At 42.0% G+C, this 23,859-nt stretch overlaps 2 protein-coding genes across 2 annotated transcripts; both read right to left on the bottom strand.

Moving 5' to 3' along the window:
• Positions 1-2,454: 2,454 nt before the first annotated feature.
• LOC146643015 (uncharacterized) lies at positions 2,455-7,986 on the bottom strand. The gene is made up of 4 exons (XM_085396880.1): positions 7,682-7,986; positions 6,624-6,654; positions 4,927-4,993; positions 2,455-4,832 (listed from the first exon to the last, which is right to left on the bottom strand). Exons 1-4 carry the CDS (start codon positions 7,984-7,986, stop codon positions 2,455-2,457), a joined length of 2,781 nt encoding a protein of 926 aa, XP_085253006.1.
• Positions 7,987-9,804: 1,818 nt separating this feature from the next.
• Positions 9,805-23,574, bottom strand: LOC146643016 (uncharacterized). Its single transcript, XM_085396881.1, has 10 exons — positions 23,569-23,574; positions 22,526-22,592; positions 19,915-22,431; positions 17,293-17,482; positions 16,195-16,225; positions 14,511-14,577; positions 13,864-14,416; positions 13,614-13,743; positions 11,193-12,602; positions 9,805-9,864 (listed from the first exon to the last, which is right to left on the bottom strand). The coding sequence occupies exons 1-10, from the start codon at positions 23,572-23,574 to the stop codon at positions 9,805-9,807; spliced, it is 5,031 nt and encodes a 1,676-aa protein (XP_085253007.1).
• Between the last annotated feature and the right edge of the window lie 285 nt (positions 23,575-23,859).

Raw genomic sequence — 23,859 nt, forward strand, 5'->3', positions numbered from 1 at the left:
ATTTGTAATTCATTTTCTTGGAAACGTTTTTGGAAAGTGATTGGTTTATTAGCTTATGGACCCTCCCATTAATCAGGGGACTAAGAGCACCCTGGAGGGGTGTGGTAAAGATGTTTTTTTGTTTGCCAAATGTCTGATAGGAAGACGGGAGGGTTAGAAAATGATTTTTTGAACATTTTTGAAGTTGTTAAAGCAAATTAAATTAACTTTCGTTTAATTGTAAGTTTTAAGAAGTTATTTGGTTGATTTTTGTTTGTAATTTTCCACGAAATACACGGCATATGATTTTTAAACAATGGAGTCAGAAGTGCGTTCTAAAACACCACCCACGGCCTTTTCTTGGACTTTTTGGGTGTTTGGAACATAAAAGGCCGTGACACCAGCCGATCATAGACTAAGGCAGCCAACACATCAGTGACAAGAAGCGATAACAAAAGGGCACAGAAAAACAGCACAGAAAAATTATGTAGCTATTTTTGAATATTTCTAACATTTTGAGTTATTTTCCAGTGTAAGAAAATCAGCACTGCTAAGTGTTAGTCATTGTTAAACTTCAAAACTGACTAGGTTACTTTTAAAAATACAATACTGTCAAACGTGTTCATTTAACACTCAACAGTGTTATATTTAACACTCAGAGGAGTGGACTCATATAGACACTCTCTAGTGTCAGTTTAACACTGGAGATTTTGCTGTATACCAAGGTCCAATTCACAATGGGTTCAACATGTGAACATGAAATGTGTTGTGGAGTTTTGAGTCCGTCTGACAGAGTTCTGGCTCCACCACTCACAGACTACGTGGTGCTGAAGTTTTAAATCAGAGTAATGCTTTCTTGTTCTTTCCAGTCTGCCTACATTAGGCTACCTGAATGCAGATTTCACTTCAAGGTTGTGTGGTAAAAGTGTCATGGCTGACTGGTAGTTTCAGCTGCAGAGAGAAACTGTGATGTTTTATGAGCCAGCGACATGTGATAACATCAGCATCCAGATAATAATGTGCAGGTGGAGTAATGGTAGATATCGTCCTGGTTAAAGGTGTGTGCAGACACAGCTTGAATGCAAGTGTCTCTCTGCTTTTGTCCTCCTGAAACAGCCAACAACACTGACTGTTGCAGTGCTGTTTCACACATGCTCTGTGACATTTTTCAGAAGTGACCTGCTACATTTTACCGCTGTGACTGTGAACAGGTTCAGTCCTCTAATTAGAATTCTCGTACCTGCAGTAAGATTCGTATTGGTCTTCTTTGAGGTCTCGTTTATTTAAGGGGAAAAGTTGTGTCAGTTACCTGTTGCATTAAAGTGTGATGACAACAGGTCCTGACCAAATGTCCATATGTGGCGCAGTGGGAGTGAGACGCCTTCCACTGAGCCCTTATTCTCAGTGTGTAATGTAATGTGTGAAACACTGTTTTGGGCTGAGGGACAGTGCAGTAAATCTTGTGCAAACACAAAGAAAGACAGAGACAAAATCAACACAAAGTTTCTGCTTACATCACATTCTTCTGCACCTCTGTGGTTGTAAAAGCAGCTGTATGTGAGTGTCAAATGTTAGTTGTGTTAGATTACCACTGTCAAGTTTAATAATCAAATTGGATATTTGAGTTGATTGTTTACATTACAAGGAGATATCAGACCCCATAAAACCACAGTCATATACTCTGGATTATCAGAATCACTCATTTTTATCCTTATCTACTCTTTTTTGTCTCTGTGTGTTTATATACCACTGCAGCATGTCACTCAATTTTCTCCCACAGTTTGTGTTTACCTGTTTTGTCTTTTTCTGGGGGGAGTTATTTTTATCTCCTTAGCTTTCCTCATGTTGTGCATTTTCCATTGTTATACCTCTCTGACCTGTCTTCCCCATGTGATGTTTTCGTGCAATGTATGTATGGTCAGAGGGTATGATGGCGCCGCCATTGCGTGCAAATGGTCGGCAGCCTTAACATGAAATTTCCCACTCGTGGGACTAATAAAGGCATCTCATCTCGTCTCATCTCATCTTCCAAATACTGCAGGGTCTTTAATTTACAACAGGAAACATGATGAAATAACTATTGTGATTTGCAGAAATATAAACAAAGCTGAATATAACTCAGTATTAACACTGACTATTGTAGAGAAATGATTATTATGAGAAATTATTCTCATCTTTAAAAAGTCAGGAGACACTTATTAATCAGTGCAAAAAGACTTTATTTATGATAAGCTCAGTGTTGAGATTGTAGCCATCACTATATTTTTAATATCAGTCCTCTGATCACACAAGTTTGGAACACACAAACATCAGGAAAACATTTAACAACTTCTCTCTGATAGATATAAATAAATAAATAAAACCATAATAAATAAGAATAAATATATGATTAAACATTTGGTTACTTAAACATTTCAAATCGTCACAGGTACTTCAGTTTGTTGCTTCATTTGGAGGATGTGAACGTAAGAAATGTTAAAAACATGATCTGAGTACATGTGACGACAGAGCCAGAACTACTGTAAGGAAGCTGATGTTGTTGAGAATAGCAGAGGAGTTGGTTGTTGCTGTCGCTGCAGTTATGGTTGTTGAAGCAGCTGTAGTTGTTGTCGCTGCAGTTTTGGTTGTTGTTGGAACAGTTGTGGTTGTTGTCAGAACAGCTGTGGTTTTTGTCGCTGCAGATGTGGTTGTTGTCGCTGCAGCTGTGGTTGTTGTTGGAACAGCTGTGGTTGTTGTCGCTGCATATGTGGTTGTTGTCGGAACAAATGTGGTGGTTGTCGCGGCAACTGTGGTTGTTGTTGGAGCAGCTGTGGTTGTTCTCGCTGCAACTGTGGTTGTTGTTGGAACAGCTGTGGTTGTTGTCGCTGCAGATGTGGTTGTTGTTGGAACAGCTGTGGTTGTTGTCGCTGCAGTTGTGGTTGTTGTTGGAGCAGCTGCAGTTGTTGTCGCGGCAGTTGTGGTTGTTGTTGGAACAGCTGTGGTTGTTGTCGCTGCAACTGTGGTTGTTGTTGGAACAGCTGCGGTTTTTGTCGCTGCAACTGTGGTTGTTGTTGGAGCAGCTGTGGTTGTTGTTGGAGCAGCTGTGGTTGTTGTCGCTGCAGATGTGGTTGTTGTCGCTGCAACTGTGGTTGTTGTTGGAGCCGTTGTGGTTGTTCTCGCTGCAACTGTGGTTGTTGTTGGAGCAGCTGTGGTTGTTGTCGCTGCAACTGTGGTTGTTGTTGGAGCAGCTGTGGTTGTTGTCGCTGCAACTGTGGTTGTTGTTGGAACAGCTGTGGTTGTTGTCGCTGCAACTGTGGTTGTTGTTGGAACAGCTGCGGTTTTTGTCGCTGCAACTGTGGTTGTTGTTGGAGCAGCTGTGGTTGTTGTTGGAGCAGCTGCAGTTGTTGTCGCGGCAGTTGTGGTTGTTGTTGGAACAGCTGTGGTTGTTGTTGGAGCAGTTGTGGTTGTTGTTGGATCAGCTGTGGTTGTTGTCGCTGCAACTGTGGTTGTTGTTGGAGCAGCTGTGGTTGTTGTCGCTTCAACTGTGGTTGTTGTTGGAGCAGCTGTGGTTGTTGTCGCTTCAACTGTGGTTGTTGTTGGAGCAGCTGTAGTTGTTGTCGCTGCAACTGTGGTTGTTGTTGGAGCAGCTGTGGTTGTTGTCGCTGCAACTGTGGTTGTTGTTGGAACAGCTGTGGTTGTTGTCGCTGCAACTGTGGTTGTTGTTGGAACAGCTGCGGTTTTTGTCGCTGCAACTGTGGTTGTTGTTGGAGCAGCTGTGGTTGTTGTTGGAGCAGCTGCAGTTGTTGTCGCGGCAGTTGTGGTTGTTGTTGGAACAGCTGTGGTTGTTGTTGGAGCAGTTGTGGTTGTTGTTGGATCAGCTGTGGTTGTTGTCGCTGCAACTGTGGTTGTTGTTGGAGCAGCTGTGGTTGTTGTCGCTTCAACTGTGGTTGTTGTTGGAGCAGCTGTGGTTGTTGTCGCTGCAACTGTGGTTGTTGTCGCTGCAGTTGTGGTTGTTGTTGGAGCAGCTGTAGTTATTGTCGCTGCAACTGTGGTTGTTGTCGCGACAGTTGTGGTTGTTGTTGGAACAGCTGTGGTTTTTGTCGCTGCAACTGTGGTTGTTGTTGAAGCAGCTGTGGTTGTTGTCGCGACAGTTGTGGTTGTTGTTGGAACAGCTGTGGTTTTTGTCGCTGCAACTGTGGTTGTTGTTGAAGCAGCTGTGGTTGTTGTCGCTGCAGTTGTGGTTGTTGTTGGAGCAGCTGTAGTTGTTGTCGCTGCAACTGTGGTTGTTGTTGGAGCAGCTGTGGTTGTTGTCGCTGCATTTGGGGTGGTTGTTGGAACAGCTGTGGTTGTTGTCCCTGCAACTGTGGTTGTTGTTGGAGCAGCTGTGGTTGTTGTCGCTGCAGTTGTGGTTGTTGTTGGAACAGCTGTGGTTGTTGTCGCTGCAACTGTGGTTGTTGTTGGAGCAGCTGTGGTTGTTGTCGCTGCAACTGTGGTTGTTGTCGCTGCAGTTGTGGTTGTTGTTGGAGCAGCTGTAGTTATTGTCGCTGCAACTGTGGTTGTTGTCGCGACAGTTGTGGTTGTTGTTGGAACAGCTGTGGTTTTTGTCGCTGCAACTGTGGTTGTTGTTGAAGCAGCTGTGGTTGTTGTCGCGACAGTTGTGGTTGTTGTTGGAACAGCTGTGGTTTTTGTCGCTGCAACTGTGGTTGTTGTTGAAGCAGCTGTGGTTGTTGTCGCTGCAGTTGTGGTTGTTGTTGGAGCACCTGTAGTTGTTGTCGCTGCAACTGTAGTTGTTGTTGGTGCAGATGTGGTTGTTGTCGCCGCAGATGTGGTTGTTGTCGCTGCAGATGTGGTTGTTGTCGTTGTGTTGCAGCAGGCTTTGTAGAGAATCTTACATCATTTTCATATTTTATCACATTAACCACATCTTTATGAATAGGAAATTCTTTGACAAATTAATTTTTTTCCTACCAACAACAAGAAGAACGATGACAAACATCTTGGCGATCATGGTGATGCTGATTTTCTGCTCCTGTCTCTGAAAATAAAAATTCACTGTGGTTATTATGATTTAAAGAAAGCATTATTCCTACAATTGCCTTAATTAAGCTTTCTAAAGTTATCTTGAAAAGAAGTTTGAGATCTAAAACCCATAATATAAAAAAGTTCCTATTCAATTACATAATTTAAAATATAGATTTTTTTTCTATAGTACAGTCTTTGTGATAGTCCACATCTCTCAACGAGGTGCTTGTACACATGTAGTTTGAAGCAAAAGCAACAAGAAGAAATTAAGAAATCATGAAGGAAAGGCTCTGACTATGATGACCTCATTGTTCCTGACTGTAAATCAGAGCAAAAGTCACCACTTCATGTTTATAGTGTTAATCAACTCCAATATTGACATATAATCACTCACCCATTAAATCTATCTATCTATCTATCTATCTATCTATCTATCTATCTATCTATCTATCTATCTATCTATCTATCTATCTATCTATCTATCTATCTATCTATCTATCTATCTATCTATCTATCTATCTATCTATCTATCTATCTATCTACCTGTGTGTGTGTGTGAATGTGTCATATATTATTTATCAAGGGTAATAGCAAAAAACAAAACAAAAACAGAAGCATAAAAAAAACTTCAGAACTTTAAGATAAACACAACCCAACACAACAAATTGCTGCCTAAATTACACCATATGTTGCCAAAAGATCATTTCCAGAAATAAATCTATCAATTCATCTTAAATTCACATGTAGATGTCAGATATATATTTAATATTAGGGTTACTTACATAGTATTTCTTTGCTTGTAAGTCGTCCACTGCAGTGAAAGAAAGTGATGTTCTCTGACTTCATCTCCTCTTTTTATAATCAGCCAACATGAACCTGAGGACAAATATGTGCAGGTGGAGTAATGGTAGTTATCGTCATGGTTTAAGGTGTGTGCACTAAACTTTTATTTACCTGCATCTCTCTCCTATTGTCCTCCTGAAACAGTCATCACTTTAATTTTAGCACTTACACACACACAGACACACACACACACACACACATATTTGTGACATGTTTTGACGTGAGCTTCGACATTTTCTCTGTGTGACTATGACTACATTTATGTGATTGTATCTTTATGGCTACATTAGGACTCTATGTGGTCCATAAAAGATGACCATTTTGGATAATAAAATCTGACAGAAGAAAACAAATATTCGGTGATTAGTTTTGGATTAACTAAATCTCACAACTGGCTGACTAGATTTAGACGGAGAATCAACATTTACAGGTTGGTGGTGCTCGGTGGGCAGTCAGCGTCCACATCAAAATAACTCTGATTTCTCTCTTTTTTGTCTTTTCTTTTACACACATTCTAAATATTACTGGTTCATTTACTTGAAATGAAGAAGTTTTCATCAATGGAAATAAGAAGTCAGTTTTAAAGGCATTCTTGCGAGTTGGGAGCTTGCTTTCATTTTCTTCTTGCAACACTTAATGCAGGAAGTCATTCCTCAGTTATCAGAGACACAAGGTGAGACCCGACTAAAAGACACTTACACACTTGTGCTGTAATAAATTGAATATAGCCACCGAGTACCGCTGGCCATGATTAAAAATGCAGGTTTAATGCATTTCAGCATTATGTTCACTTTTCAGACCTGACTGGGTTCATCTTTTGCACCTTCAAATCTTCAAATATACACAGGTATCAAAAAGTGAGAGTAAAGGATGCTTACAGTCTTTAAAGGTGTAAACTTTTATTTCTTTGAGCCTAAAACAACACCAGTGTGAATCAGTCACTTTATGTAAATAGTTTATTTGTAAAGACTTTAGATATACACATCCTTCATTGATCGCACGAGGGTTTATTTTTTTCTGTAACAGCAGCATGATAAAGAGTAAAAAAAGTGCAGCTGCAATAAACCACATATTATCAACACAGTTAAAATAATAGTACCACAGATGCCCAGTAAGTGTCTTACACTGTAACACAGGTCAGGGATTTACATATATATATATATATATATATATATATATATATATATATATATATACACAACATATTTCTGCTTTGTTGAACTTGTTTTATGAATCTTGCTGATCTGGTGCAACTCTGGAAATTAATTGATGCAGATTTGTTCATTAATTTATTCTGAAGTTATTCCAACACATGGATTTTCTTTTAGTTCTTTGGAGATATGCATATGAACAGCAGCACACACAGCAGTTTATAAAATATAGCTGAGCAGGTTTGATCCCGGCCTTTCTCTGTCGCACAATCAGTCATAAGAGGTGTGGTTATTGAAGCTGCTTCTAGTTGCATAAACTTGCAGCCACACCTCATAGTTTAGTCTCCTGTGCGTTAACAGATGTTGAGAATTAACATTCATTGTTTCTGTACTGAGGTCCAAAAACAGCTTAAAGCATTTCCCAGCATGTACTTGAGATGGTTGAGTCTTCACTGAGGAATGCCACATATCCGTCAAACAGGAGACAACACGTCACACGAAAACCTGTCCTGTGTGACCTTCAGTTCTGTGATGATGCATTTCTATGTTGTGATACAACATGATGTAGGAAAATGGAGATTCTGTTAGGCAACAACACAACAAAACTAATATCACAACACACACGTATGTACATTATGAACTGGAAAAAGTCCCTAGATCTTCAACTGAGGCATCTACAACACAAATAATAACACGTCTTGACCCACATCGAGATGTCCGGTCTGTCTCTGGGGCTCCTGAGTGCCCGTTGGGCCACAAGGGGGTGAGGGAGGATGGGGTGCAGTTGATACAGTTTGGGTGGATGTTTGCAGTGACTTATCTCAAACTTACACCAGCCTGGGATCTGTGTGTAGTCTTGGGAAGTCCAACAGGTAGCCAGGGAGTGCTCCACTCTCCCTGTGGTAGGATTTAGGAAATAGGGGTGCTTACTAGCGCTCTCTTTCTGAGGGTAGTCCTCTACCTCCTGGCCATCCCATGCCTTCTCCTCTCGAGGCTTCCTGTGACAACACATTATTCACACAGGCAGGGTCTTGGGGGGGGGGGGGTGCCTTTATATGGCACCTTACAGCATATATAACTTGTATACAAATGTATATAGCTGTGTGTCTTTTATCTTTTATTCTAAAGTAATTTTAATGTAAAGAATCTACATACTGCTAATGGAGAGATGCCAAACTGCCTTTCATTGTTGTTGTAACAGTGACAATAAAGATCTATCTTTTCTATCTGATTTTATCTTAGCTGGCTGTGCTGTGCGGCCATTTGTTGCTCCTTTTTAATTACGCTATAGCCATTACATCTCTTGACATAGCAACATACACGTAGGATCTTGGGGGCAGGTGCGTTACCCAGGATAGGCGGGGATATTGTCCCTGCTGCTCGCTGCTGGTTGTTGTTTCATTTGTTATTTAAGATATCTCAGGGATAAAATGTGTTGTCAAACTTCTGTGCACTAACAGAAAGGAGAGTTTCACTGGTCTGGCCCACATAGACTCAAAATGAGGTGAGTGTGTTTGGAGATGTAAAATGAGTTTGACCTCGCTGCCGTAAACCCAACAACAAGTCAATGTTTGGGTCAAGTGTAATTTTGGTGGTGTTTTCACTATAGTCAAACCTTGTATTCTAATGAACTGCTAGAGACTGAATTGGAGTAGCATGATCTTTGGTGACTTCTTGATGTTAATGCTCAGAGCTTTTCAGTTTTCATGAAAAGTCTTGATTCTTTGCTGGTAGCATTAAATAAGCAACAGGCGATGTACGTGAGATTTCTGTTGTGGATTTCAAAGGACACACAACTACATGACATATCAGACGATGTCTTCCCGGGACAGGAAGTGACCACCAGCCTACTTCAACTGCAGCACACTTCAACGTGCGCTGATGTGCAAGTTCCCCATCATCACTGCTGGCAGCTTTAATTTATTTTACTTTTCAAATGAACTCTACCTTACGTGACTTTAATCTTCAGGACAGGTCGTCATGTTGAGCCTTGTATTGTCTGTGTGACATTGTGAACACACCTCACACACTAGAACAGCCGTTATTAAATCCATATATAAAGACTGAATGGATGCTGGAGTGGATACTAATTGTCATGGTTCTGGGTCAGTTTTGACACAGTATTTTGAGATGTTTTGGTTTGATTTTGTATTATGGATTATTTTCTGATTCTCTTGTTGTGCTTTGTTGATTATTATTAGAATTCTATGTTTCAGGTCATTCTGGTTGAGGGGTCAGTTCTTAGGTTCAGTTTCGATGCCCTCATTTTTCTGCATGTTTAGTTCAGTGTCTAGTCTGCGTCTTTGTGTTGTTATTTCCTGTTTCCTGTTTTATTGTGAAGGTCCGTGTTTTATGTGAGAGCCTCCCTTGTCTCATCTCGTCAATTACTTCCAGCTGTGTTCCCCACCTGTGTGTAATCTCCTTGTGTTCTTCTGTGTGTATTTAAGTCATGTCTTCTTATGTTGTAGTTGCTGGTCTGTCTGTGAATCTACCGTGTTTCATCCACGTGTTCTCCCTGCTGTCTACCGTCATATGCCTCTGCTCAACCTCCTCCATGTTCGTGTTCATGTCTAGTAGTTTAGTTTTCCCAGTTCAGATTATCTTTAGTTCCGTTTGCCGTTTTCCACTTGTGTTTTATTTTTTACAATAAACGTCCTTCGCACCTCCACGAGTGCCTACAATTGGATCCTCCTTTATTTTTCTCCACACGGCTCATCCCATTTGCCGTGACAGTATTGACCCGCCAGGTTATGGATCCAGCGGCATTCGCCCCACAGAAGGAGCTTCGGGAGCTCATAATCGACTCTGCTTCAAGGTTGAAATTTCCCACTCATGGGACTAATAAAGGCATCTCATCTCGTCTCATCTCATCTTCCAAATACTGCAGGGTCTTTAATTTACAACAGGAAACATGATGAAATAACTATTGTGATTTGCAGAAATATAAACAAAGCTGAATATAACTCAGTATTAACACTGACTATTGTAGAGAAATGATTATTATGAGAAATTATTCTCATCTTTAAAAAGTCAGGAGACACTTATTAATCAGTGCAAAAAGACTTTATTTATGATAAGCTCAGTGTTGAGATTGTAGCCATCACTATATTTTTAATATCAGTCCTCTGATCACACAAGTTTGGAACACACAAACATCAGGAAAACATTTAACAACTTCTCTCTGATAGATATAAATAAATAAATAAAACCATAATAAATAAGAATAAATATATGATTAAACATTTGGTTACTTAAACATTTCAAATCGTCACAGGTACTTCAGTTTGTTGCTTCATTTGGAGGATGTGAACGTAAGAAATGTTAAAAACATGATCTGAGTACATGTGACGACAGAGCCAGAACTACTGTAAGGAAGCTGATGTTGTTGAGAATAGCAGAGGAGTTGGTTGTTGCTGTCGCTGCAGTTATGGTTGTTGAAGCAGCTGTAGTTGTTGTCGCTGCAGTTTTGGTTGTTGTTGGAACAGTTGTGGTTGTTGTCAGAACAGCTGTGGTTTTTGTCGCTGCAGATGTGGTTGTTGTCGCTGCAGCTGTGGTTGTTGTTGGAACAGCTGTGGTTGTTGTCGCTGCATATGTGGTTGTTGTCGGAACAAATGTGGTGGTTGTCGCGGCAACTGTGGTTGTTGTTGGAGCAGCTGTGGTTGTTCTCGCTGCAACTGTGGTTGTTGTCGCTGCAGATGTGGTTGTTGTCGCTGCAACTGTGGTTGTTGTTGGAGCCGTTGTGGTTGTTCTCGCTGCAACTGTGGTTGTTGTTGGAACAGCTGTGGTTGTTGTCGCTGCAGTTGTGGTTGTTGTTGGAGCAGCTGTGGTTGTTGTTGGAGCAGCTGCAGTTGTTGTCGCGGCAGTTGTGGTTGTTGTTGGAACAGCTGTGGTTGTTGTCGCTGCAACTGTGGTTGTTGTTGGAACAGCTGCGGTTTTTGTCGCTGCAACTGTGGTTGTTGTTGGAGCAGCTGTGGTTGTTGTTGGAGCAGCTGTGGTTGTTGTCGCTGCAGATGTGGTTGTTGTCGCTGCAACTGTGGTTGTTGTTGGAGCCGTTGTGGTTGTTCTCGCTGCAACTGTGGTTGTTGTTGGAGCAGCTGTGGTTGTTGTCGCTGCAACTGTGGTTGTTGTTGGAGCAGCTGTGGTTGTTGTCGCTGCAACTGTGGTTGTTGTTGGAACAGCTGTGGTTGTTGTCGCGGCAGTTGTGGTTGTTGTTGGAACAGCTGTGGTTGTTGTCGCTGCAACTGTGGTTGTTGTTGGAACAGCTGCGGTTTTGGTCGCTGCAACTGTGGTTGTTGTTGGAGCAGCTGTGGTTGTTGTTGGAGCAGCTGCAGTTGTTGTCGCGGCAGTTGTGGTTGTTGTTGGATCAGCTGTGGTTGTTGTCGCTGCAACTGTGGTTGTTGTTGGAGCAGCTGTGGTTGTTGTCGCTTCAACTGTGGTTGTTGTTGGAGCAGCTGTGGTTGTTGTCGCTGCAACTGTGGTTGTTGTTGGAACAGCTGTGGTTGTTGTCGCTGCAACTGTGGTTGTTGTCGCTGCAGTTGTGGTTGTTGTTGGAGCAGCTGTAGTTATTGTCGCTGCAACTGTGGTTGTTGTCGCGACAGTTGTGGTTGTTGTTGGAACAGCTGTGGTTTTTGTCGCTGCAACTGTGGTTGTTGTTGAAGCAGCTGTGGTTGTTGTCGCGACAGTTGTGGTTGTTGTTGGAACAGCTGTGGTTTTTGTCGCTGCAACTGTGGTTGTTGTTGAAGCAGCTGTGGTTGTTGTCGCTGCAGTTGTGGTTGTTGTTGGAGCAGCTGTAGTTGTTGTCGCTGCAACTGTGGTTGTTGTTGGAGCAGCTGTGGTTGTTGTCGCTGCATTTGGGGTGGTTGTTGGAACAGCTGTGGTTGTTGTCCCTGCAACTGTGGTTGTTGTTGGAGCAGCTGTGGTTGTTGTCGCTGCAGTTGTGGTTGTTGTTGGAACAGCTGTGGTTGTTGTCGCTGCAACTGTGGTTGTTGTTGGAGCAGCTGTGGTTGTTGTCGCTGCAACTGTGGTTGTTGTTGGAACAGCTGTGGTTGTTGTCGCTGCAACTGTGGTTGTTGTCGCTGCAGTTGTGGTTGTTGTTGGAGCAGTTGTAGTTATTGTCGCTGCAACTGTGGTTGTTGTCGCGACAGTTGTGGTTGTTGTTGGAACAGCTGTGGTTTTTGTCGCTGCAACTGTGGTTGTTGTTGAAGCAGCTGTGGTTGTTGTCGCGACAGTTGTGGTTGTTGTTGGAACAGCTGTGGTTTTTGTCGCTGCAACTGTGGTTGTTGTTGAAGCAGCTGTGGTTGTTGTCGCTGCAGTTGTGGTTGTTGTTGGAGCAGCTGTAGTTGTTGTCGCTGCAACTGTGGTTGTTGTTGGAGCAGCTGTGGTTGTTGTCGCTGCATTTGGGGTGGTTGTTGGAACAGCTGTGGTTGTTGTCCCTGCAACTGTGGTTGTTGTTGGAGCAGCTGTGGTTGTTGTCGCTGCAGTTGTGGTTGTTGTTGGAACAGCTGTGGTTGTTGTCGCTTCAACTGTAGTTGTTGTTGGAGCAGCTGTGGTTGTTGTCGCTGCAACTGTGGTTGTTGTTGGAGCAGCTGTGGTTGTTGTCGCTGCAGTTGTGGTTGTTGTTGGAGCAGCTGTGGTTGTTGTTGGAGCAGCTGCAGTTGTTGTCACGGCAGTTGTGGTTGTTGCTGGAACAGCTGTGGTTGTTGTAGCTGCAGTTGGGGTGGTTGTTGGAGCAGCTGTGGTTGTTGTCGCTTCAACTGTGGTTGTTGTTGGAGCAGCTGTGGTTGTTGTCGCTGCAACTGTGGTTGTTGTCGCTGCAGTTGTGGTTGTTGTTGAAGCAGCTGTGGTTGTTGTCACTGCAGTTGTGGTTGTTGTTGGAGCAGCTGTAGTTGTTGTCGCTGCAACTGTGGTTGTTGTTGGAGCAGCTGTGGTTGTTGTCGCTGCATTTGGGGTGGTTGTTGGAACAGCTGTGGTTGTTGTCCCTGCAACTGTGGTTGTTGTTGGAGCAGCTGTGGTTGTTGTCGCTGCAGTTGTGGTTGTTGTTGGAACAGCTGTGGTTGTTGTCGCTGCATTTGGGGTGGTTGTTGGAACAGCTGTGGTTGTTGTCCCTGCAACTGTGGTTGTTGTTGGAGCAGCTGTGGTTGTTGTCGCTGCAGTTGTGGTTGTTGTTGGAACAGCTGTGGTTGTTGTCGCTGCAGTTGTGGTTGTTGTTGGAACAGCTGTGGTTGTTGTCGCTGCAACTGTGGTTGTTGTCGCTGCAGTTGTGGTTGTTGTTGGAACAGCTGTGGTTGTTGTCGCTGCAACTGTGGTTGTTGTTGGAGCAGCTGTGGTTGTTGTCGCTGCAACTGTGGTTGTTGTTGGAACAGCTGTGGTTGTTGTCGCTGCAGTTGTGGTTGTTGTTGGAGCAGCTGTGGTTGTTGTTGGAGCAGCTGCAGTTGTTGTCGCGGCAGTTGTGGTTGTTGCTGGAACAGCTGTGGTTGTTGTAGCTGCAGTTGGGGTGGTTGTTGGAGCAGCTGTGGTTGTTGTCGCTGCAACTGTGGTTGTTGTCGCTGCAACTGTGGTTGTTGTTGGAACAGCTGTGGTTGTTGTCGCTGCACCTGTGGTTGTTGTCGCTGCAACTGTGGTTGTTGTTGGAGCAGCTGTAGTTGTTGTTGGAGCAGCTGTAGTTGTTGTCGCTGCAGATGTGGTTGTTGTTGGAGCAGCTGTGGTTGTTGTTGGGGCAGCTGTGGTTGTTGTCTCTGCAGATGTGGTTGTGGTCGCTGCAGTTGTGGTTGTTGTCGCTGCAACTGTGGTTGTTGTTTGATCAGCTGTAGTTGTTGTTGGATCAGCTGTAGTTGTTGTCGCTGCAGATGTGGTTGTTGTTGGATCAGCTGTGGTTGTTGTCGCTGCAGATGTGGTTGTTGTTGGAACAGCTGTAGTTGTTGTCGGTGCAGCTGTGGATGTTGTTGGAGCAGCTGTAGTTGTTGTCGGTGCAGCTGTGGTTGTTGTTGGAGCAGCTGTAGTTGTTGTCGGTGCAGCTGTGGTTGTTGTTGGAGCAGCTGTAGTTGTTGTCGGTGTAACTGTGATTGTTGTTGGAACAGCTGTAGTTGTTGTCGGTGCAGCTGTGGTTGTTGTTGGAGCAGCTGTAGTTGTTGTCGCTGCAGCTGTGGTTGTTGTTGGAGCAGCTGTAGTTGTTGTTGGAGCAGCTGTAGTTGTTGTCGCTGCAGCTGTGGTTGTTGTTGGAGCAGCTGTAGTTGTTGTTGGAGCAGCTGTAGTTGTTGTCGCTGCAGCTGTGGTTGTTGTTGGAGCAGCTGTAGTTGTTGTCGCTGCAGCTGTGGTTGTTGTTGGAGCAGCTGTGGTTGTTGTCGCTGCAACTGTAGTTGTTGTTGGTGCAGATGTGGTTGTTGTCGCCGCAGATGTGGTTGTTGTCGCTGCAGATGTGGTTGTTGTCGTTGTGTTGCAGCAGGCTGTGTAGAGAATCTTACATCATTTTCATATTTTATCACATTAACCACATCTTTATGAATAGGAAATTCTTTGACAAATTAATTTTTTTCCTACCAACAACAAGAAGAACGATGACAAACATCTTGGCGATCATGGTGATGCTGATTTTCTGCTCCTGTCTCTGAAAATAAAAATTCACTGTGGTTATTATGATTGAAAGAAAGCATTATTCCTACAATTGCCTTAATTAAGCTTTCTAAAGTTATCTTGAAAAGAAGTTTGAGATCTAAAACCCATAATATAAAAAAGTTCCTATTCAATTACATAATTTAAAATATAGATTTTTTTTCTATAGTACAGTCTTTGTGATAGTCCACATCTCTCAACGAGGTGCTTGTACACATGTAGTTTGAAGCAAAAGCAACAAGAAGAAATTAAGAAATCATGAAGGAAAGGCTCTGACTATGATGACCTCATTGTTCCTGACTGTAAATCAGAGCAAAAGTCACCACTTCATGTTTATAGTGTTAATCAACTCCAATATTGACATATAATCACTCACCCATTAAATCTATCTATCTATCTATCTATCTATCTATCTATCTATCTATCTATCTATCTATCTATCTATCTATCTATCTATCTATCTATCTATCTATCTATCTATCTATCTATCTATCTATCTATCTATCTATCTACCTGTGTGTGTGTGTGAATGTGTCATATATTATTTATCAAGGGTAATAGCAAAAAACAAAACAAAAACAGAAGCATAAAAAAACTTCAGAACTTTAAGATAAACACAACCCAACACAACAAATTGCTGCCTAAATTACACCATATGTTGCCAAAAGATCATTTCCAGAAATAAATCTATCAATTCATCTTAAATTCACATGTAGATGTCAGATATATATTTAATATTAGGGTTACTTACATAGTATTTCTTTGCTTGTAAGTCGTCCACTGCAGTGAAAGAAAGTGATGTTCTCTGACTTCATCTCCTCTTTTTATAATCAGCCAACATGAACCTGAGGACAAATATGTGCAGGTGGAGTAATGGTAGTTATCGTCATGGTTTAAGGTGTGTGCACTAAACTTTTATTTACCTGCATCTCTCTCCTATTGTCCTCCTGAAACAGTCATCACTTTAATTTTAGCACTTACACACACACAGACACACACACACACACACACATATTTGTGACATGTTTTGACGTGAGCTTCGACATTTTCTCTGTGTGACTATGACTACATTTATGTGATTGTATCTTTATGGCTACATTAGGACTCTATGTGGTCCATAAAAGATGACCATTTTGGATAATAAAATCTGACAGAAGAAAACAAATATTCGGTGATTAGTTTTGGATTAACTAAATCTCACAACTGGCTGACTAGATTTAGACGGAGAATCAACATTTACAGGTTGGTGGTGCTCGGTGGGCAGTCAGCGTCCACATCAAAATAACTCTGATTTCTCTCTTTTTTGTCTTTTCTTTTACACACATTCTAAATATTACTGGTTCATTTACTTGAAATGAAGAAGTTTTCATCAATGGAAATAAGAAGTCAGTTTTAAAGGCATTCTTGCGAGTTGGGAGCTTGCTTTCATTTTCTTCTTGCAACACTTAATGCAGGAAGTCATTCCTCAGTTATCAGAGACACAAGGTGAGACCCGACTAAAAGACACTTACACACTTGTGCTGTAATAAATTGAATATAGCCACCGAGTACCGCTGGCCATGATTAAAAATGCAGGTTTAATGCATTTCAGCATTATGTTCACTTTTCAGACCTGACTGGGTTCATCTTTTGCACCTTCAAATCTTCAAATATACACAGGTATCAAAAAGTGAGAGTAAAGGATGCTTACAGTCTTTAAAGGTGTAAACTTTTATTTCTTTGAGCCTAAAACAACACCAGTGTGAATCAGTCACTTTATGTAAATAGTTTATTTGTAAAGACTTTAGATATACACATCCTTCATTGATCGCACGAGGGTTTATTTTTTTCTGTAACAGCAGCATGATAAAGAGTAAAAAAAGTGCAGCTGCAATAAACCACATATTATCAACACAGTTAAAATAATAGTACCACAGATGCCCAGTAAGTGTCTTACACTGTAACACAGGTCAGGGATTTACATATATATATATATATATATATATATATATATATATATATATATATATATATATATATATATATATATATATATATATATATATATACACAACATATTTCTGCTTTGTTGAACTTGTTTTATGAATCTTGCTGATCTGGTGCAACTCTGGAAATTAATTGATGCAGATTTGTTCATTAATTTATTCTGAAGTTATTCCAACACATGGATTTTCTTTTAGTTCTTTGGAGATATGCATATGAACAGCAGCACACACAGCAGTTTATAAAATATAGCTGAGCAGGTTTGATCCCGGCCTTTCTCTGTCGCACAATCAGTCATAAGAGGTGTGGTTATTGAAGCTGCTTCTAGTTGCATAAACTTGCAGCCACACCTCATAGTTTAGTCTCCTGTGCGTTAACAGATGTTGAGAATTAACATTCATTGTTTCTGTACTGAGGTCCAAAAACAGCTTAAAGCATTTCCCAGCATGTACTTGAGATGGTTGAGTCTTCACTGAGGAATGCCACATATCCGTCAAACAGGAGACAACACGTCACACGAAAACCTGTCCTGTGTGACCTTCAGTTCTGTGATGATGCATTTCTATGTTGTGATACAACATGATGTAGGAAAATGGAGATTCTGTTAGGCAACAACACAACAAAACTAATATCACAACACACACGTATGTACATTATGAACTGGAAAAAGTCCCTAGATCTTCAACTGAGGCATCTACAACACAAATAATAACACGTCTTGACCCACATCGAGATGTCCGGTCTGTCTCTGGGGCTCCTGAGTGCCCGTTGGGCCACAAGGGGGTGAGGGAGGATGGGGTGCAGTTGATACAGTTTGGGTGGATGTTTGCAGTGACTTATCTCAAACTTACACCAGCCTGGGATCTGTGTGTAGTCTTGGGAAGTCCAACAGGTAGCCAGGGAGTGCTCCACTCTCCCTGTGGTAGGATTTAGGAAATAGGGGTGCTTACTAGCGCTCTCTTTCTGAGGGTAGTCCTCTACCTCCTGGCCATCCCATGCCTTCTCCTCTCGAGGCTTCCTGTGACAACACATTATTCACACAGGCAGGGTCTTGGGGGGGGGGGGGTGCCTTTATATGGCACCTTACAGCATATATAACTTGTATACAAATGTATATAGCTGTGTGTCTTTTATCTTTTATTCTAAAGTAATTTTAATGTAAAGAATCTACATACTGCTAATGGAGAGATGCCAAACTGCCTTTCATTGTTGTTGTAACAGTGACAATAAAGATCTATCTTTTCTATCTGATTTTATCTTAGCTGGCTGTGCTGTGCGGCCATTTGTTGCTCCTTTTTAATTACGCTATAGCCATTACATCTCTTGACATAGCAACATACACGTAGGATCTTGGGGGCAGGTGCGTTACCCAGGATAGGCGGGGATATTGTCCCTGCTGCTCGCTGCTGGTTGTTGTTTCATTTGTTATTTAAGATATCTCAGGGATAAAATGTGTTGTCAAACTTCTGTGCACTAACAGAAAGGAGAGTTTCACTGGTCTGGCCCACATAGACTCAAAATGAGGTGAGTGTGTTTGGAGATGTAAAATGAGTTTGACCTCGCTGCCGTAAACCCAACAACAAGTCAATGTTTGGGTCAAGTGTAATTTTGGTGGTGTTTTCACTATAGTCAAACCTTGTATTCTAATGAACTGCTAGAGACTGAATTGGAGTAGCATGATCTTTGGTGACTTCTTGATGTTAATGCTCAGAGCTTTTCAGTTTTCATGAAAAGTCTTGATTCTTTGCTGGTAGCATTAAATAAGCAACAGGCGATGTACGTGAGATTTCTGTTGTGGATTTCAAAGGACACACAACTACATGACATATCAGACGATGTCTTCCCGGGACAGGAAGTGACCACCAGCCTACTTCAACTGCAGCACACTTCAACGTGCGCTGATGTGCAAGTTCCCCATCATCACTGCTGGCAGCTTTAATTTATTTTACTTTTCAAATGAACTCTACCTTACGTGACTTTAATCTTCAGGACAGGTCGTCATGTTGAGCCTTGTATTGTCTGTGTGACATTGTGAACACACCTCACACACTAGAACAGCCGTTATTAAATCCATATATAAAGACTGAATGGATGCTGGAGTGGATACTAATTGTCATGGTTCTGGGTCAGTTTTGACACAGTATTTTGAGATGTTTTGGTTTGATTTTGTATTATGGATTATTTTCTGATTCTCTTGTTGTGCTTTGTTGATTATTATTAGAATTCTATGTTTCAGGTCATTCTGGTTGAGGGGTCAGTTCTTAGGTTCAGTTTCGATGCCCTCATTTTTCTGCATGTTTAGTTCAGTGTCTAGTCTGCGTCTTTGTGTTGTTATTTCCTGTTTCCTGTTTTATTGTGAAGGTCCGTGTTTTATGTGAGCGCCTCCCTTGTCTCATCTCGTCAATTACTTCCAGCTGTGTTCCCCACCTGTGTGTAATCTCCTTGTGTTCTTCTGTGTGTATTTAAGTCATGTCTTCTTATGTTGTAGTTGCTGGTCTGTCTGTGAATCTACCGTGTTTCATCCACGTGTTCTCCCTGCTGTCTACCGTCATATGCCTCTGCTCAACCTCCTCCATGTTCGTGTTCATGTCTAGTAGTTTAGTTTTCCCAGTTCAGATTATCTTTAGTTCCGTTTGCCGTTTTCCACTTGTGTTTTATTTTTTACAATAAACGTCCTTCGCACCTCCACGAGTGCCTACAATTGGATCCTCCTTTATTTTTCTCCACACGGCTCATCCCATTTGCCGTGACAGTATTGACCCGCCAGGTTATGGATCCAGCGGCATTCGCCCCACAGAAGGAGCTTCGGGAGCTCATAATCGACTCTGCTTCAAGGTTGAAATTTCCCACTCATGGGACTAATAAAGGCATCTCATCTCGTCTCATCTCATCTTCCAAATACTGCAGGGTCTTTAATTTACAACAGGAAACATGATGAAATAACTATTGTGATTTGCAGAAATATAAACAAAGCTGAATATAACTCAGTATTAACACTGACTATTGTAGAGAAATGATTATTATGAGAAATTATTCTCATCTTTAAAAAGTCAGGAGACACTTATTAATCAGTGCAAAAAGACTTTATTTATGATAAGCTCAGTGTTGAGATTGTAGCCATCACTATATTTTTAATATCAGTCCTCTGATCACACAAGTTTGGAACACACAAACATCAGGAAAACATTTAACAACTTCTCTCTGATAGATATAAATAAATAAATAAAACCATAATAAATAAGAATAAATATATGATTAAACATTTGGTTGCTTAAACATTTCAAATCGTCACAGGTACTTCAGTTTGTTGCTTCATTTGGAGGATGTGAACTTAAGAAATGTTAAAAACATGATCTGAGTACATGTGACGACAGAGCCAGAACTACTGTAAGGAAGCTGATGTTGTTGAGAATAGCAGAGGAGTTGGTTGTTGCTGTCGCTGCAGTTATGGTTGTTGAAGCAGCTGTAGTTGTTGTCGCTGCAGTTGTGATTGTTTTCGGAACAGTTGTGGTTGTTGTTGAAGCAGCTGTAGTTGTTGTCGCTGCAGTTGTGGTTGTTGTCGGAACAGCTGTAGTTGTTGTCGCTGCAGTTGTGATTGTTGTTGGAACAGCTGTGGTTGTTGTCGCTGCAGCTGTGGTTGTTGTTGGAACAGCTGTGGTTGTTGTCGCTGCAACTGTGGTTGTTGTCGCTGCAGTTGTGGTTGTTGTTGGAGCAGCTGTAGTTATTGTCGCTGCAACTGTGGTTGTTGTCGCGACAGTTGTGGTTGTTGTTGGAACAGCTGTGGTTTTTGTCGCTGCAACTGTGGTTGTTGTTGAAGCAGCTGTGGTTGTTGTCGCGACAGTTGTGGTTGTTGTTGGAACAGCTGTGGTTTTTGTCGCTGCAACTGTGGTTGTTGTTGAAGCAGCTGTGGTTGTTGTCGCTGCAGTTGTGGTTGTTGTTGGAGCAGCTGTAGTTGTTGTCGCTGCAACTGTGGTTGTTGTTGGAGCAGCTGTGGTTGTTGTCGCTGCATTTGGGGTGGTTGTTGGAACAGCTGTGGTTGTTGTCCCTGCAACTGTGGTTGTTGTTGGAGCAGCTGTGGTTGTTGTCGCTGCAGTTGTGGTTGTTGTTGGAACAGCTGTGGTTGTTGTCGCTTCAACTGTAGTTGTTGTTGGAGCAGCTGTGGTTGTTGTCGCTGCAACTGTGGTTGTTGTTGGAGCAGCTGTGGTTGTTGTCGCTGCAGTTGTGGTTGTTGTTGGAGCAGCTGTGGTTGTTGTTGGAGCAGCTGCAGTTGTTGTCACGGCAGTTGTGGTTGTTGCTGGAACAGCTGTGGTTGTTGTAGCTGCAGTTGGGGTGGTTGTTGGAGCAGCTGTGTTTGTTGTCGCTTCAACTGTGGTTGTTGTTGGAGCAGCTGTGGTTGTTGTCGCTGCAACTGTGGTTGTTGTCGCTGCAGTTGTGGTTGTTGTTGGAGCAGCTGTGGTTGTTGTCGCTGCAGTTGTGGTTGTTGTTGGAACAGCTGTGGTTGTTGTCGCTGCATTTGGGGTGGTTGTTGGAACAGCTGTGGTTGTTGTCCCTGCAACTGTGGTTGTTGTTGGAGCAGCTGTGGTTGTTGTCGCTGCAGTTGTGGTTGTTGTTGGAACAGCTGTGGTTGTTGTCGCTTCAACTGTAGTTGTTGTTGGAGCAGCTGTGGTTGTTGTCGCTGCAACTGTGGTTGTTGTTGGAGCAGCTGTGGTTGTTGTCGCTGCAGTTGTGGTTGTTGTCGCTGCAGTTGTGGTTGTTGTTGGAACAGCTGTGGTTTTTGTCGCTGCAGTTGTGGTTGTTGTTGGAACAGCTGTGGTTGTTGTCGCTGCAACTGTGGTTGTTGTCGCTGCAGTTGTGGTTGTTGTTGGAACAGCTGTGGTTGTTGTCGCTGCAACTGTGGTTGTTGTTGGAGCAGCTGTGGTTGTTGTCGCTGCAACTGTGGTTGTTGTTGGAACAGCTGTGGTTGTTGTCGCTGCAGTTGTGGTTGTTGTTGGAGCAGCTGTGGTTGTTGTTGGAGCAGCTGCAGTTGTTGTCGCGGCAGTTGTGGTTGTTGCTGGAACAGCTGTGGTTGTTGTAGCTGCAACTGTGGTTGTTGTCGCTGCAACTGTGGTTGTTGTTGGAACAGCTGTGGTTGTTGTCGCTGCACCTGTGGTTGTTGTCGCTGCAACTGTGGTTGTTGTTGGAGCAGCTGTAGTTGTTGTTGGAGCAGCTGTAGTTGTTGTCGCTGCAGATGTGGTTGTTGTTGGAGCAGCTGTGGTTGTTGTTGGGGCAGCTGTGGTTGTTGTCTCTGCAGATGTGGTTGTGGTCGCTGCAGTTGTGGTTGTTGTCGCTGCAACTGTGGTTGTTGTTTGATCAGCTGTAGTTGTTGTTGGATCAGCTGTAGTTGTTGTCGCTGCAGATGTGGTTGTTGTTGGATCAGCTGTGGTTGTTGTCGCTGCAGATGTGGTTGTTGTTGGAACAGCTGTAGTTGTTGTCGGTGCAGCTGTGGATGTTGTTGGAGCAGCTGTAGTTGTTGTCGGTGCAGCTGTGGTTGTTGTTGGAGCAGCTGTAGTTGTTGTCGGTGCAGCTGTGGTTGTTGTTGGAGCAGCTGTAGTTGTTGTCGGTGTAACTGTGATTGTTGTTGGAACAGCTGTAGTTGTTGTCGGTGCAGCTGTGGTTGTTGTTGGAGCAGCTGTAGTTGTTGTCGCTGCAGCTGTGGTTGTTGTTGGAGCAGCTGTAGTTGTTGTTGGAGCAGCTGTAGTTGTTGTCGCTGCAGCTGTGGTTGTTGTTGGAGCAGCTGTAGTTGTTGTTGGAGCAGCTGTAGTTGTTGTCGCTGCAGCTGTGGTTGTTGTTGGAGCAGCTGTAGTTGTTGTCGTTGTGTTGCAGCAGGCTGTGTAGAGAATCTTACATCATTTTCATATTTTATCACATTAACCACATCTTTATGAATAGGAAATTCTTTGACAAATTAATTTTTTTCCTACCAACAACAAGAAGAACGATGACAAACATCTTGGCGATCATGGTGATGCTGATTTTCTGCTCCTGTCTCTGAAAATAAAAATTCACTGTGGTTATTATGATTTAAAGAAAGCATTATTCCTACAATTGCCTTAATTAAGCTTTCTAAAGTTATCTTGAAAAGAAGTTTGAGATCTAAAACCCATAATATAAAAAAGTTCCTATTCAATTACATAATTTAAAATATAGATTTTTTTTCTATAGTACAGTCTTTGTGATAGTCCACATCTCTCAACGAGGTGCTTGTACACATGTAGTTTGAAGCAAAAGCAACAAGAAGAAATTAAGAAATCATGAAGGAAAGGCTCTGACTATGATGACCTCATTGTTCCTGACTGTAAATCAGAGCAAAAGTCACCACTTCATGTTTATAGTGTTAATCAACTCCAATATTGACATATAATCACTCACCCATTAAATCTATCTATCTATCTATCTATCTATCTATCTATCTATCTATCTATCTATCTATCTATCTATCTATCTATCTATCTATCTATCTATCTATCTATCTATCTATCTATCTATCTATCTATCTATCTATCTATCTATCTATCTATCTATCTATCTATCTATCTATCTATCTATCTATCTACCTGTGTGTGTGTGTGAATGTGTCATATATTATTTATCAAGGGTAATAGCAAAAAACAAAACAAAAACAGAAGCATAAAAAAACTTCAGAACTTTAAGATAAACACAACCCAACACAACAAATTGCTGCCTAAATTACACCATATGTTGCCAAAAGATCATTTCCAGAAATAAATCTATCAATTCATCTTAAATTCACATGTAGATGTCAGATATATATTTAATATTAGGGTTACTTACATAGTATTTCTTTGCTTGTAAGTCGTCCACTGCAGTGAAAGAAAGTGATGTTCTCTGACTTCATCTCCTCTTTTTATAATCAGCCAACATGAACCTGAGGACAAATATGTGCAGGTGGAGTAATGGTAGTTATCGTCATGGTTTAAGGTGTGTGCACTAAACTTTTATTTACCTGCATCTCTCTCCTATTGTCCTCCTGAAACAGTCATCACTTTAATTTTAGCACTTACACACACACAGACACACACACACACACACATATTTGTGACATGTTTTGACGTTTTGACGTGCAGCGACAACAACTACAGCTGTTCCGACAACAACCACAACTGCAGCGACAACAACTACAGCTGCTTCAACAACAACCACAACTGTTCCGAAAACAATCACAACTGCAGCGACAACAACTACAGCTGCTTCAACAACCATAACTGCAGCGACAGCAACAACCAACTCCTCTGCT

This window comes from Rhamphochromis longiceps, linkage group LG22 (assembly GCF_057381845.1).
Source record: "Rhamphochromis longiceps isolate RC_006_pf linkage group LG22, R_longiceps_female_GT1.1, whole genome shotgun sequence".
In the NCBI taxonomy this organism is placed as follows: domain Eukaryota; kingdom Metazoa; phylum Chordata; class Actinopteri; order Cichliformes; family Cichlidae; genus Rhamphochromis; species Rhamphochromis longiceps.

Excerpts from the sequence above, each read along its gene's own strand:
- LOC146643016 (XM_085396881.1), bottom strand. Across the intron at positions 22,432-22,525 it reads CATCGTTCTTCTTGTTGTTG|CCTGCTGCAACACAACGACA; the intron begins GTAGGAAAAAAA and ends TTCTCTACACAG. Across the intron at positions 16,226-17,292 it reads GACAGACCGGACATCTCGAT|ATTTGAAGGTGCAAAAGATG; the intron begins GTGGGTCAAGAC and ends GTATATTTGAAG.
- LOC146643015 (XM_085396880.1), bottom strand. The coding sequence starts at position 7,986 with ATGTGTTGTCACAGGAAGCCTCGAGAGGAGAAGGCATGGGATGGCCAG. Across the intron at positions 6,655-7,681 it reads GACAGACCGGACATCTCGAT|ATTTGAAGGTGCAAAAGATG; the intron begins GTGGGTCAAGAC and ends GTATATTTGAAG. Across the intron at positions 4,994-6,623 it reads CAAAAGATGAACCCAGTCAG|AGACAGGAGCAGAAAATCAG; the intron begins GTCTGAAAAGTG and ends TTTTATTTTCAG.